At 38.0% G+C, this 15696-nt stretch overlaps 1 protein-coding gene across 24 annotated transcripts in view; it reads right to left on the bottom strand.

The window, feature by feature from the left end:
• The window catches only part of LOC122546905 (uncharacterized), a 459670-nt gene that overhangs the window by 206038 nt on the left and 237936 nt on the right, over positions 1-15696 (bottom strand). For 15 of the 24 annotated variants that reach the window (XR_015760453.1, XR_015760454.1, XR_015760460.1 and 12 more), the window contains one exon: positions 3743-3814. The exons of 2 other annotated variants lie outside the window; for them this stretch is intronic. Coding sequence is in view for 10 of the 22 variants with exons in the window: in XM_087997353.1 (XP_087853479.1) it covers positions 3743-3814 (72 nt within the window). In the remaining 12 variants the exon portion in view is untranslated. Of the gene's footprint in view, positions 1-3742; positions 3815-13623; positions 13769-15696 lie in introns of all 24 variants that reach the window. 7 more of the 24 variants (XR_015760463.1, XR_015760461.1, XR_015760469.1 and 4 more) reach the window with 2 other exon arrangements.

Here is a 15696-nt window from a genome sequence, read left to right as displayed (position 1 = left end):
AATGTTATGGCACAAGGCAATGGGCCAGATACTAGAAAACGGGAGTAGAACAGTTCGGTGGTTGCTTTCAACCAGCATGATTTGGACAGGCCTTTTTCTGACTCTATGATCAGTTGAAAGATGGGCAGAAAAGTTAAAGCAAATGAATGGTAGGACTGAAAAATGTTATCAGTTTTTTTTCCTACATTTAGTTTCAAATAAACTTGAAGAAAAACAATTTCAACGTAAGTTGATGGTGTTGATGAGTCACATTAGCAATTTTAACAAATTCTGTGAGTGGAAGTCAGATGGATGGGTAACTTTAATTGCTAGAGAAGACTTAAATGTGCTCTCATGACACAAAGAGAATAAATAATATTTGAAAAATAATGTGGTACTGTGAACAGGGAGGGAAAACTTAACAGCAAATCCTTAGTTTGACGTAATGAATAGCAATAAAAAGTAATAAGGAATATTAAATTACTGCCAGAAAAATATTGTGTCCCCACTGGTAAGGTTGTGGTGCCACAACACTCAATTATTCAAAGTGAAATTACAATTCATACTATATGAAAACAAGAGAGAGGCCACCAACAGTTTTGAGAAATCTAAAGCAGTCCCAAGAATGCTGAAACCACAAAAACAGTCCTGACCTTAACGAGTAAGGGAGAAAAGATTCAGACAGAGAAAGAAAGAGTGAAGAACCAGTGGTGAAGCTGAAAATGGCTGGAATGAGGAACCTCTTTACCAATGCCTTGGGAATGTGATGACTGGTATCTGACAACCATAATTATCTTTTTTTAACCAAGTGTGAACTACCAAAGAGCTTTCCGTTAATTCCTAGGCTCTTTGGTGTTATTCCAAGTCAAATGCTACCCCGATGTTGAGGGTAACTCCCTTTGCCTCTTATTGGCATCCAGATAATCCGTGTTTGGATTAACCGGTGGTAAAACAATTGTACATCAGTAAATAGTTAAAAATCACAACAGCAGTTTATAGTCCAATAGGTTTATTTGACAACCACCTGATGAAGCAGCAACGCTCCAAAAGCTAGTGCTTCCAAATAAACCTGTTGGACTATAACCTGGTGTTGTGTGATTTTTAACTTTGTACACCCCAGTCCAACACCGGCATCTCCAAATCAGTAAACAGACTATCAAAAGTTTGTATATTTTATGGCATTACTGAGAGCTTCGTCTATTATTTTATAAATGATTGGAATGAAGTTGACAGGATGATAATTTGCTGGATTATATTTACCCTGCATTTTGTAGATAAGATATAGCTGTACAATCTTTCACATTGTAAAGTACATTCCAATCTCATATCTGTATAGAACAATGTGGTTAGGAAGACAGCTAGGTCTGGTGTGCAGATCTTCAACATTGCAGTTAGATGCTATCTCATTGCCTTTGCTGTATTCATATGACTTTTAGAAGTAGCTAAGTTTTGTTTGGTAAACTGAACTGGCAAAAATGAACGTAACTGACTGAATATTAGCCTGAACTGTTTATCAATGGTGAATGTACAGACTTTTGCACAGGAAGATGCAGTTTTAGAAATCAAAAATAGCAGTGGCCTCGACATGAGAACTGGGAGGTGTGTGAACAGACATGCAATATTTTCTCCTGAAAGAATCAAATTGAAGAACCCTTACTATACCATATTGAGTTTAATAGGAGTTCCAAATTAGAATAGTTAAGTCAACATAAAATTATGGGAAGATAGATCTTGAGAGAGGTAAGAGTAATAGAAAATTGTTAATTGCATGGTTTTTTAAAACCTCAAACAAAAGTTGAAGTCTGAAGAATGATACCGCAATTTATTAAATATCTTATGTTCTGCCACATTATTAACATTCAGATAATATTTTAAAAGTTTGAACATCATCTTAAAAACAAACACTGAATATCAGATAATCTTTTGGCTTCTAAGCTTGAGATAGTTAGAAGTCTGAAGCAAATATCTAACAAATTGTGGACATTCACAGCCTTTCAGGAATTGACACATCCCCTTATTTCAGGAGGGATCATCCACAAAAGGAACTGTAACTTAATAGTCAACCTGTCACTTTTGTTTAATCAGTGACAGATGAGCTAACAAAGTTCAGTGGGTGCTGGGTGAATGTGAACTGGATTCCATCAACCTTTCATTGGGTTATGATGGTCTCTCATTTGAGCTAGATAGGATAAATCTCAACATCTCAAATGACAAACAAGATGAGTAATCAATTCACTACCTTTCGAAGGAAAAGGAGTCTGAACATGTACAAACCAAGTCTTGAGGAAGCTATCTTCAGATCTACTAAAACAAAAGCTGAAGGTACTTGCCAGAAGAGTTCCATCAGAAGACCATTGAACAAGCTTCAACTAAGTAGGCAATGTGACAAACAGCAAACTCTTGATAGTGGGAGAAGCACTTCAAGTTCACCTGAGAATAAAGTTCCTGAAAATTCAACTACAAGAAGTCACAAAACCCCCTGAAAGCCTCTGGATACAATACTTTATGGGGTAAAAGCCAAGTGGGAACTGAGGACATTGTTGATAGGTTTGCAGCTGACACAAAGATACTTAGAGGGACAGGTAGTGTTGAGGAAGTGGCAGGCTGCAAAAGGACTTGGACAGTCTCAGAGATTGGCAGCAGATGAAATATAATGTTGGAAAGTGTGAGGTTATATATGTTGTAAGAAAAAGAGGTGTAAACTATTTTCTAATGGGGGAAAGACTTTGGAAATCTGAAGCTCAAAGGAACTTAGGAGTCCTAGTTAAGGACTTTTTTGGATTAACATATCGGTTCAGTTGGCAGTTTGGAAGGCAAATGCAGTATTAGCATTCATTTCAAAAGGGCTAGAATACAAGAACATGGATATATTGCTGAAGCTGTAAAATATTCTGGTCAGACCACATTCAGAATATTGAGAGCAGTTTTGGGCCCCATATCTAAGGAAGGATGTGCTGGCCTTGGAGGGAGTCCAAGGGGAGTTCATGGGGAGAAATCAGGAGAATGGGATTGAGAAACATATCAGCCATGATCAGATTGTGGAGGAGACGCAGTGGGCCAAATAGTCTAATTCTGCTCTATACCTTATTGTCTTGGCTGCAGGACTTATTTAAATTAGGGCAATCTCTCTAGGTAATGAAAGCACAATGATCCCAGACAATAAGAAAACACAAATTCTGTCTGCAACAAATAAAATCAGTGTCAGAGAAAATGTTTAACAATTAATAGTTTTTAAAAAATCACTTGCAAGTGAATGGTCAAGACCTTTCTTTGTCATATATTTAGTGGGTATCTATCATATAAATGCTTCAACTTCATGCTGTGCATTGGGATGCAGTGTCTTGAAAGGAGATACTTAGCATCTACAAAAGGAATAGGGCAACTTAGACAGACTGCAAGACATAGGAGCAGAATTAGGCCATTCAGCCCATCAAGTCTACTGGCATCAAAAGTTGTTGTTTAATTTACTCCTCAATAACAGTAAGCTCTAACTTTTGAATGACAAATTTGGGAACAACCATCTATTAGAATGCAGACTACATAAGTAGAAAATGTACTAAACATGACCACCAGCAAATGTTATGAATAACTTTAGTTTATACAGAGTCTGAAAACGGAGGCAGACAATTATGCTATCACCAAAATCTGATGAGTGCTCCAGTCAAAGTAAAAGTCCATATAAATTAGTTCAGTTGGGCACAAATAACTGTAGACATGGTCATAACCCAAGTTATCCAATCATTTCCTTTGCTGAGGCCCTTACCTGCAGTGGGATCCATGCAAACATCAGCAAATTCCAGGGCTCCATGTCTTCATTTGCAAGACACATCAGCTGCTGAAGAAAACAATGCAATTATCACAAAAGTTTTCTTTGCATGGTTACAGATATAGAAGTAAGGTGTTAGAATGTCAATACAGTGAATAATGAAAGCAACTGATGGCCTCATGGAACTCTTTTCAAGGAATTCTCATTTGATAGTCTGCATACTATTGCATACTATTGCAAGTAATTTATGTAACGTGTAATACCAATTCAAGAAGGCAACCAAAATGAAATAATTAGTTAAAAGCACATGGTTTGAAGTGGAATCTGCTTAGTCACATCGAGCAACTTGCTGCAACATCAATTATTTTGAAGATATGATTGGTTTTATGGGTGGACAAGACTGCCTCACTTTAATCTAATGTTAGAACAAGATTCAAAAACTGTGCAAGGTATCTGGCGTCTATTCCTTTTCTCTTTAAAAGTAAGCTTTTCAAAATTGTACACAAGATTTTCCCCATAAAGAATAAATAAAAATTATAATGTGTATTTTCAATGAGTAATTTGAAAAGAGTAAAAATGCAGTTGCATTTCATTATCTCAAAGCCCATTAATATGTTTGACATTATCTTTTACTTTAAGTGTTTGCAAAGTCTTTTCCAACAGGTTGCAAACATTTTGTGCAGAAACATGTTGTAGTATAATTTCCTTGTGCTAAACACTGGAGTGACCACTGAAGAATAACCCATTAAACTATAAAATGTAAGAGCAGAAGTAGGCCATTCGGCACATGGAGTTTGCTCTGCCATTCAGTGATATCATGGCTAATCTGATAATCCTCAACTCCACTTATTTGCCTTATCCCCATAACTCTTGATTCCCTTACTGATTAAAAATTTGTATCTCAGCCTTGAATATGCTTAAGGACCCAAGATTTACAGCCCTCTGTGATAAAGAATTCCACAAGTTGATGAACCTGAGAGCAAAAAAATTCCTTCTCATCTGTCTTAAATGGACAATTCCTTATTTTGAGGTTATGCCTGCTGGTCCTAGACTCTCTGATAAGAGGGAACAATCTCTCCACATTTACCCTGTAAAGCCCCTTAATAATATTAATGTTTCAATAAAGTCGCCTCTCATTCTTCTAAACTCCAAAGTACAAGCCCAATGTACTCAATCTCTCTTCTCTAGAAAATCCTCTATACCCAGAATCAATCTAGTGCATCTTTTTTGGACTACCTCCAGTGCTGGTATGTCTTTTTATCTGTATAGTAATTCTACTTTTATGTTCTCAACCTCAAGCTGAAAACAAATCTTCCAAGTGTTCATCTGTCATAACCACAATGTCTTTTCAATGTCTGTTGTGATAAAATATAATAGAAATTCTCTTTTGCTTTACTGAAATCAACTAAAATTAAAAAGATCAATAAACATGCTACTAACTATGCACACCTTTTCTTTACACTTTTTGCACAAATTAATTTAAGCAGAACTAAAGACACTTCTTGTGAAACAAATATTGTCGTACTTTATTCAATTGTTGCACTACATTCTCAACTGATTTTTCATTTTCTCTCATTTGATGACTTCCTTTCAATCTTTTAACTTAACTCAAAAAATAACAAAACATTGAAATGTTTGCTTCAACATGTAACATTTGAACAATCTGACTGAAGAAAACAGATCTGTAACTAAAAGACATACCAATACATGCATAATTAATGTTTTATCAGTCATACTCCCTCAGCTGGAATGGCAAAAAAAAGTCAGCATCTTCTTCACATTCTGGAAGCACAGTCCTATTAATAGAGGCTGATGCTATTAGTGTGAGTATGCATAAAAGTGTGTACAAGTGTGCACTGTGCCTTCAATTAAGTATACCTAATCATCAGACCATTTGAAATTCTATGATGACATTATGTGTCAATATAGTTGACACAGTATATATTGTGAGAAGAATGTTTGGTAGTCTTTAGTAGTTAGCTTGACTTGAATGAAACAAACAAAGCAAAATTAAATTACACCTTAACAGAATACTTATTGAAGAGGCACACAGTGGCTACTAATCAATATTTAACAAATCCATTGAAGTTGGAAAAATAAAACCAAAATGAAAACCTTACAGTCAATGTGAAACTATTTCTTTCTCCTTAGATACTGCCTAAACTGCTGAGTATTTCCAAAATGTTCTGTTTTTATACTGTGTGTAGAATTCCTGCTAGTTCAAGATTCAAATTGTGCTGTTGTCATACTAGGGTTTATCGGAAAGGTCCAGTGAGGCTCAAGTCAGTGGCAAGAAGGCAGCTCTGAATGTTTGTAAATACATACACTGACAATATGAATACGGAGGAATGTTTTAAAGTTAAAAGATTTGAAAATAAGTACACAAATTCTGCAATTTACCTTATTTTTAGTCCCAGGTTGTAAGAAAGCAGGGATTAGGTTTCTGTACTTGAGGGACGAAGAATTACTATTTACTCCAAGAAATTAGACTCTAACTACAGGTAAATAGTTATAAACTGATGGCAGATAACATCACAAATTAAAATTCTAATCCACTTATAGACTCCTGTGTGTGTGTGTGTACACACAACACACACACCATAATAGATTACAGAAGAAAACCGGGAGGCAGCTCAGTCATTCCTATTCATGGGTTGCTGTTCACCTGTCTTTCTTTGGTTTATGAGAGGCAAAAATGGCTGGTTTGCTTACCGAAGTTCTCTGATAAAAACTATATCTCCTCCCGTTCTGTGCCAAATTCCATTTCAAGCTATATTCCCAATCTTATGCTATGTCTTGAGCCACATTCAATCATGAGCTGCTATCTTCATGCTTGCTAACATGAACACAATAGCCCATAAAACAATTATGGCTAAGTGCAAATATAATACCGTCACTTGTTCACCTGTGACTGAACTGCATACCATTCAGTTTCTCCTACATATTAAAAAAGTTTTCCTTTTGAGATTACTGTCTCTTAGGATATAATCCATGATCACTGGACACTCAAGCATTGTGCCCAAAGTGCAATTCAAAATAAATAGGCAATTGTCATGCAGTTATTCATGCAGGAAGAACTGAGGCTAAATCTCTTGCCATCCTTACCTGACAACCAAAGGCTCATGCATGTTCCTCATGCAGGCTATTGCATCAAAAAATATTTTCCCTTATGTTCTTTAAGAATGGGGAGCAAATATCTGGCTTGCCAATGACCCCCAAATGCCAAAAACAAATTGAGATCAAAATGTGCTGCCTAAAAGAGGAATAGAACTGCCAAGGACAACAGACTCATTAGCCTTTCTTCGTGAGAAACCACCGCTGTGACCGAGCTCTGAGGAATTGTAAATAATGCTGAATCTTCTGCACTTAATCAGCAAACAATCCCACTTCTGACCTTATGTTGTAAGGAAGGCTGTTGATGAAGCAACTGCAGATATCTAGGACGTGACCCTGAAGACCTCTTACAGCTATATCCTTGGGTTGAGGTGATTGACTCCCAAGAACCACAGCCATGTTTATTTATACCAGGTATAACTGTAACCAGTGATAAAAATTGTCCCACACAATACCTTTAGAAATGACTTTCCAAGATTTAACATGTAATAAATTAGTTATTTTTTTCAAATTATCAATTCTCAGCAACGTTTCCTCACTAGATTAAAAATAAACTTACAACATGGTGAGAAGCGCAGTTCCTTCCATGGTGGCAGCAATGAACTACCTAGAAAACTGAAAAACTTAGAAGATTAGCAAGTCGTATCTGTAAAAAGCTGCAAAGCTCAAGGAGAAGCTGTGAAGAACTCCAAGGCTATTACATCCATGAAGTGAAGACAGAAAGAGAATCAGAAAATCAACTTAGAATGGCCTGGTGGTTCATGAAGAAAATCCCGATACATCAATTGCAGATTTTGAGCTGGAAAACCAAATAATAGATCTGGCGAGCAAACCTTAAACAAGGATTTAAAAAAAAAAATCAACTTAAGATGTACTAGCCAGTAAGCACTGGCAAATTCAATTCCCAAGCAAGGGTAGCTTATTTTTTTTCCCTTGTAAAGTGAGCAGGCTCAATCAGAGTTTATTACAGGTGGTGACTGCAAGGTAGTGGAAAAAGGAGAAAACAAAAAGGGGCTGCCAATTTCTGATACTCTGGGACCAGTGAGTGAAAAGATTATTACACTTAAAGCAGTTTTCATTGGTTTTGTAGGATTTAAAAATATCTACTTAGTTCAGCATAGAAGTTCTTCAAGGTAAGACCTCAACTGCAACAGGAATTAGTGCAAAGCTGAGTGGCGCTGGAAAACATCCACGAGCAGAAGACAAATTTAAGGCAGCAAGTACGCTACACAGAAAGCTCAGGAGAGCAATAGATCCTAAAATGATGCAAGCTGAACATATGGTTTGAACACATGGATAGGCCAAATCAAACTCAAAACTAGGCCCACAGGAGGAAAAGATTTTAGAGATACCAAATTGCTTCAAAATTAGACAGCAAGTCTGAAGCTGAACAAATCAATGCATCACTTCATAGGATCAGTAGCAGATTATTTTATTGTCAGACAAGGCATTAATAAAGCAGATAAATAGGAAGAAGTTTTAAAAGCCTTTGATAATTATTTAGAAGGAGCAACAAGATTGTGGATAGGATCAGGGTAAACCCTAAGGCTTTCTATAGGTATTTAAGGAATAAAAGAATCTCAAGAGTAAGATTAGGGCCAATCAAGGATAGTATTGGGAAGTTGTGTGTGGAGTCAGAGGAGATAGGGGAAGCACTAAATGAATATTTTTTGAGGGTATTCACTCTAGAAAACGACAATGTTGTCGAGGAGAATACTGAGCTACAGGCTACTAGACTAAGTGGGATTAAGGCTCACAAGGAAGAGGTATTAGAAATCCTGCAGAGTGTGAAAATAGATAGGTCCTCTGGGCCGGATGGGATTTATCCTAGGATCTTCTGGGAAGCCAGGGAGGAGATTGCCAAGCCTTTGGCATTGATCTTTAAATCGTTATTGTCTACAGGAATAGTGCCAGAAGACTGGAGGATAGCAAATGTGGTTCCCCTGTTCAAGAAGGGGAGTAGAGACAACCCTGGTAATTATAGACTAGTGAGCCTTCCTTCAGTTGTTGGTAAAGTGTTGGAAAAGATAAGAGATAGGATTTATAATCATCTAGAAAATAATAATTTGATTAGGGATAGTCAGCAGTTTTGTGAAGGGTAGGTCGTGTTTCACAAACCTTATTGAGTTCTTTGAGAAGGTGACCAAACAGGTAGATGAGAGTAAACCGGTTGATGTGGTGTATATGGATTTCAGCAAGGCGTTCAATAAGGTTCTCCACAGTAGGCTATTGTACAAAATGTGGAGGAATGGAATTGTGGGAGATATAGCAGTTGGGATCAGTAATTGGCTTGCTGAAAAAGGACAGAGGGTGGTGGTTGATGGGAAATGTTCATCCTGGAGTCCAGTTGCTAGTGGTGTACCGCAAGGGTCGGTGTTGGGTCCACTGCTGTTCGTGATTTTTATAAACTACCTGGAGGAGGGCGTAGAAGGGTGGATTAGTAAATTTGCAGACGACACTAAGGTTGGTGGAGTTGTGGATAGTGAAGAAGGATGTTGTAGGTTACAGAGAGACATAGATAAGCTGCAGAGCTTGGTTGAGAGGTGGCAAATGGAGTTTAATGCAGACAAGTGTGAGGTGATTCACTTTGGTCGGAGTAACCGGAATGCAAAGTACTGGGCTAATGGTAAGGTTCTTGGTAGTGTAGATGAGCAGAGAGATCTCGATGTCCATGTACACAGATCCTTGAAAGTTGCCACCCAGGTTGACAGAGTTGTTAAGAAGGCATACAGTGTTTTAGCTTTTATTAATAGAGGGATTGAGTTCTGGAACCATGCTGCAGCTGCGCAAAACCCTGGTGCGGCCTCACTTGGAGTATTGTGTACAGTTCTGGTCACTGCATTATAAGGAGGATGTGGAAGCTTTGGAAAGGGTGCAGAGGAGATTTACTAGAATGTTGCCTGGTATGGAGGGAAGGTCTTACGAGGAAAGGCTGAGGGACTTGAGGCTGTTTTCGTTAGAGAGAAGAAGGTTGAGAGGTGACTTAATAGAGACATATAAGATAATCAGAGGGTTAGATAGAGTGGACAGGGAGAGCCTTTTTCCAAGTATGGTGACGGCGAGCACGAAGGGACATAGCTTTAAATTGAGGGGTGATAGATATAAGATGGATGTCAGAGGTAGTTTCTTTACTCAGAGAGTAGTAAGGGTATGGAATGCTTTGCCTGCAACGGTAGTAGATTCGGCAACTTTAAGTACATTTAAGTCGTCATTGGATAAGCATATGGACATACATGGAATAGTGTAGGTTAGATGGGCTTCAGATTGGTATGGCAGGTCGGCGCAATATCGAGGGCCGAAGGGCCCGTACTGCGCTGTAATGTTCTATGTTCTGTAAAATTCTTGAAAGGGCTAAATTCAACTGAAAGATCCAGAAGCCACATGAACCAGCTATTGTATTTATTGATGAATTTCAGAATTAATGAACTGTAATTAATAAATTCTAATTGGTATTGTTAATCAAACCTTATCAGAGTTATTGCAGTCTAAGGATGACCCTAGGAAAAGCAGCAGAGATGGGGAAGTAAGCAGAGGTCTGTAAACTGAACAAAGCAGTCCTCAGAGGTGAAGGAAGAACTTGGTTCAAGACATCTCAGGCCACCTCCACACAGTTCCTTAGGCACAGAACTGTAAAAGAATCACCAAAAAAGATAGACTAGAGAGGAAAAATTAAAGGATGCTACAAAACCCTGCCAGCACTGTGATACCAAAAAGATCCACAAGCATGCAAAGTGTCTTGCAAACATGTCAACTATTTTGGAAAGATGTGCTGAAATAAACACTCTACTTTCACAGCCACTAATGGATATGCCTACATGCATAGGACTGAATTAAGTTTAACAAGCTCCAACAGAAGAGGTTTTTTTAAAAAAAATCTCCAGGGATGGGGTGTCAACTGCCCTAATCATGTGTTCATAAACATATGTCAAGCGACATATTACCAACTATAAACCAGAGCAAACATAACAGTTTTATCAGACAGTGAACTATGGTTGTCAATGTACTGCCTGCAACCAACAGAAAGGAGGGACTAAACTAAAAATCAAGGCAAAGCCGTAGTCAACAATATAGCACAAAGGAACACAGATGGGAAGTCTGGTATGACTGACGGAATCAATAACTTCCTCCTTTCAGGAGAACTTATGTAGACTTTAATCTTAACTTCTTCTACTTCCCTGATAAGAAGCAAGATTCCAGGAATCAAATGAAATAAAATAACCATCAACCCAACAGAATAATAAAAAAACTAAAAAAGGATGTTCTGAAATTATTTAGCGATCTAGAAAGCCTTAAGACAAACATAGACAAACTAAGTACAACTTCAGCCTGAATAGATGACTAAGATGGAAGCCATTTCTCTTGTCACTAAGACAACAGAATGGTTCCAGTACCTAAACCAGATGATACTCTTCATATTTGTGTAAACGTAACTGAACTTAGTAAGGCTGCAGCAAAAGAAATGTTTTCACTGTACTCAGTAGATGAAAGCTTGACAAAATTGTTTAAAAGGTATCATGTTTAAAAAGCTGGATTCTAACAAAGACTTAAGGCAAATTTTTTTTGAATGAGAAGCTAAAATTACTGACAATCTTCATTATGCAATTTGGAAAATTTTCTTTTAATTGTTTGTCATTCAGTATGACATCAACAGTAGAAATTTTCCGAAGAACATATTGCAGGCTTAAATCATTAATATGCCATATGGGTGACATTTCGGTTCATGGTTCTTGAGTCCAGGATTGGAATGATTTGAAATTGTCCACATGGAGGACTGAGACTTAAAGTGTGGACTCTTGAAAACATCCATTTGTTTCCCATGGAGCAAAAGACATTAGTGACACTATTAGCAAATTCCCAATTCCTACTTCTGTCCAAAATTAGCTAACAAGCTTTCTGCCTAAAGGAGCAAATGTCATAGACAACCGTCATATTCTCAGTTTATTACTGCAATATGGCTGGCAAGCTCAAAAAAGCTCCAAGAAATTCACCTCACTCAGATGCAAACTGAGGATTACAAATACAAGGTTGACCACAGAAGCATACCTGTGATATGTTAATGTAAACCTCCTTTGAGCGCACAACATATTTTATTATTGTGGATAATTTGCTGGAGTATTAGGAGACTTTGGTGACTCTGATCTCACACCATGCAGTCATCTTAGAAAAAAACACACCAAAGATACGAGTGTATCACAAAATGCAGAGTACAGGCTCAGCCATCCATATGAGGCACATCACATTCCTAATCAGGTTTTCTCCAATAATGTTTCATAATTTGAAAATGACTCCTTCATATATTTTGCAGAAGACTAAGAATTTGTGCACCAAACAACTTTCGCAAGATACTGTCAACCTAATGATAAAGCTGAAACATTAGTTAGAGGAACCAACCAAAAAAAGAATTAAGACTTTCAAACAACCCAAGTAATTACTTCCAGGGCTCTAAGTTCATGGTTATTAAACAGTTCAAGACGAAAAAAAAAATCAAACAACATGCTTGAGATATCAAACAAATACCTTGTTTCATTGATGGAAGAAAAGTTAATGGGTAAGAAATGTAAGAAAATAAAGTAATTATCCAGAGAAACGATAATCAATACTTATTTAGAACATATTTCAGAAGATATAAGAACCAGGAGAAATCTTATTTCTATTCTTCAAACAGATCAATCAGTATTACATATGGATGAACCAGATGTTGAATCTGAAATTCATGAAGAACTGAAAACTACAAATCTCAATGAAAGCCATCCAAACAACAAGAGTTCAGAGAAATGCTAGTAATCTATGAGTGTGACAAGAACATCATTAAGGAGGAGTTGTTGAAAATGGAGGGAGCCAAGGTGTTATGTAAAAATAAAAACGCATGAAAAACATATGGACCATGTCTTTGGCTTGGTGGTGGTTGTGGGTGGGGGGGGGGGGGGGGGGGTGAAAATGTAGCATAAATGCTTCAAATAGTTCATATCTGGGACCGTGTAATACCTCTCACTTTGATGATGTAAGGGATCACATGAAAAAGAGATCTAAGAGACTATCAATATAGCTTCAGCAGAGATATTCATACTTCTCTGAAGGTATTCAAAACTCTAAGATTGTATGCTGTTCCTTAATATATAAACAAAAATGTTATCGTTCAAAACTATCAAAGATGCAGTAGTCCCTCCTACTTGAACTAATCTTATATCAAACAGATGCTTGTGGTGTATCTGCATTGGAACAACAGGTGTCTCCTCAGCATCTCGTAATAACTTTCATATCTCACAAACCTGCTTTCTATGAGCACGTGGATAAATGTTTTGCGGCCAAGAACTTCCAGCATGTTTATGCATTCATTAATTTACCTGCAGTTATCTTTGATTGGCAGATCACATTACTTATATTTTCCCTAGTGAAAACCAGCATGAAGTAATCATTCAAAATACTAATCAGATGTCATTCTTGGCTCTTTGGCAGTACTCTTGCTTCTGAATTAGAAGATGGTCTGTTCAAAACCCCATTTCCGAGACACTCAGTTCAATATGGTACCGAGGTCGTGAGCTATTTACCATCTGGTGAATATGCTGAATAAGATCCTTGGTCATTCGGATTTCTCTGGTGGACATAAAAGATTCCAAAACAATTTCATTCTATCCTGGCCAATATTAGTCTCTCAGATAATATTACTACTGTTGATTCTCAGATTGGTTAACTCGTTACTTTGATGAGTCCTGCTGTACTTCACAACAATAGTTACTATATATCACAGATGGTACTGCATTTACCATGAAATAATTTGAGATGTTCGAAGGCCATGAAAGACACTACATGAATGAAAGTTCTTTCTGGACTGGGGGCCACAGCGGGGTGACCGGTGAACTGGAGGGCACAGCTGGTGACCATTATTGTTCAGAACATTAGTTAGATTGGCTGAAAAAGAAAATGACATATAGCATGTAACCACTTGCTAGTACAACAAAGTCCCGACAACTTTTATTAGGTTGAAAATGGCATGGAATTTGTTTCGAAATTGCCAATGATTTTAAGTGGAGAGGGATATTTGATTGAACTGCAGTCAATCAGAATGAACCAATATGGTTTCAGTTCTCCCTACCACTCTGTCAACCTTGTTCATCAGCTTTTGTTTCAACAACCATGCCACACATTTACATTTTAAAAACACAAATTTGCAAAAAAGAAAGTGTGGATTGTGACAGACTATTCACTGTCCTACACTGGATAATTAACATGCAGACTCACTATCAATGCAATTCAAATGCAGTCACCCATGGCTCAATACTATTTCGAGCACACTTAAAAACTACGCTGGAGTAAACGTCCTTCGTTGAACAATGACAGTATCCACTGTTCCAAAGTCCACATGATTCATTCTGCAAAAGGTTGTTCTAGTAACTATGGCAGCAGACAGGTGATGTCTGGGTCACAGGGAAAATTTAGGAGTGTAAACTACATAGTATGCTATCAACTTAATAGTCCATGAACCAGCACCTGCATGAACCAACTAAACAAACACAGGATGGCCATAGCATAATCTTATTAATATATGCAGATCAGGATTGAAGAAATGCAGCACCAAATGAATTTCATTTACAATTTAACATCTGACTGAGTCTCTTAACATCAGTGTACTTAAATGGACCCAAAACCGAAACAAAGTTCTGAAGGATGAAACAGGTTTTACGACACAGTTACAATTGTACATTCCCATTCTGGCTGAGCTGTACTTGGGACCTGCCTCCTCACCCTGCCCTGTGAATGGAATATAGTGGCAACCACCACTGACAAAAACTACCAAAAAAATTACTCATGATGAAGCATTAGCAAACAAAGCCCTTTACGTATCTCATACAGATAAGTTTTTGGCATTTCTAATGGAAGGCTTTTATTATGAATTTAGTGTATAGTATTTCTGCAATAGAACTGTTAATGAGTTATTGCATTTGTCCAAATCGCAGCTGGTCTAAGTGGAAATAAGTGGAATTTTCCCAGCCTCTGAATGACATGGGCAATGGTGTGTCAGTTCATAAAATTGGATTGGAAAAACTAGATTCTCGAAGTTGAGAAACTACAATTTTCCACCCAAGATTTAGCAGAGACAAGAATCTTGCTAGTGAGCACTGAGAGGCCTATTTGAAACATTAACATATTATTAGACTCTAAGGTATAGGAGCAAAAGTAGGCCATTTAGCCCATGTCCTTGACAGAGCGGGAGGGGAATTGAAGTGGTCAGCCACCGGGGCATGGGGATGTTTAGAGCCTGTGTCCCAGACATGTTCTCTGAAATGTTCTGTAAGTTGATGTCTGATTCCCCAATGTAGGGGAGACCACATCAAAAGCAACAGACACAGTAGGTGCGGTGTTTGGATGTGCAGGAAAATCTTAGCCGGATGAGGAAGGATCCTTTAGGGCCTTGGATGGAGGTGAGGCAGGTGGTGTGGGTGTAGTTTTACACTTTTTGCGGTGCCAAGGGAAGGTGCGAGAGTGGAAGCTGGGTTGGTGTGGGGCGTGGACCTAATGAGTGAGTCACGGAGGGAATGGTCTCTGTGGAATGCTGAAAGGAGTGGGGATGGAAATATATTTCTAGTGGTGGGGTCTGACTGTACATGGCGGAAATAGTGGAGGATGGATGTGTTGTATCCAATGATTGGTGGGGTGGATGGTGAGGACCGGGGGTGGGGGGGTTCTATCACTGTTGTGGTTGGAGGGGTGGGGTTCAAGGATGGAGATGTGGAAAGTGGAGGAGAAGCACTGGAGAGCATTGTTGATCACATGGGAGGGGAAATTGCAGTCCTTGAAGTATGAGAGCAGCTGGGAAGTTCTGAAGTAGGACTCATCTT

The sequence above is a fragment of the Chiloscyllium plagiosum genome, unplaced genomic scaffold (assembly GCF_037043375.1).
Source record: "Chiloscyllium plagiosum isolate Xiang-an unplaced genomic scaffold, Cpla_swu_hap1 HiC_scaffold_19, whole genome shotgun sequence".
Classification (NCBI taxonomy): Eukaryota; Metazoa; Chordata; class Chondrichthyes; order Orectolobiformes; family Hemiscylliidae; genus Chiloscyllium; species Chiloscyllium plagiosum.
This window is presented reverse-complemented; position numbering and strand designations above follow the sequence as displayed.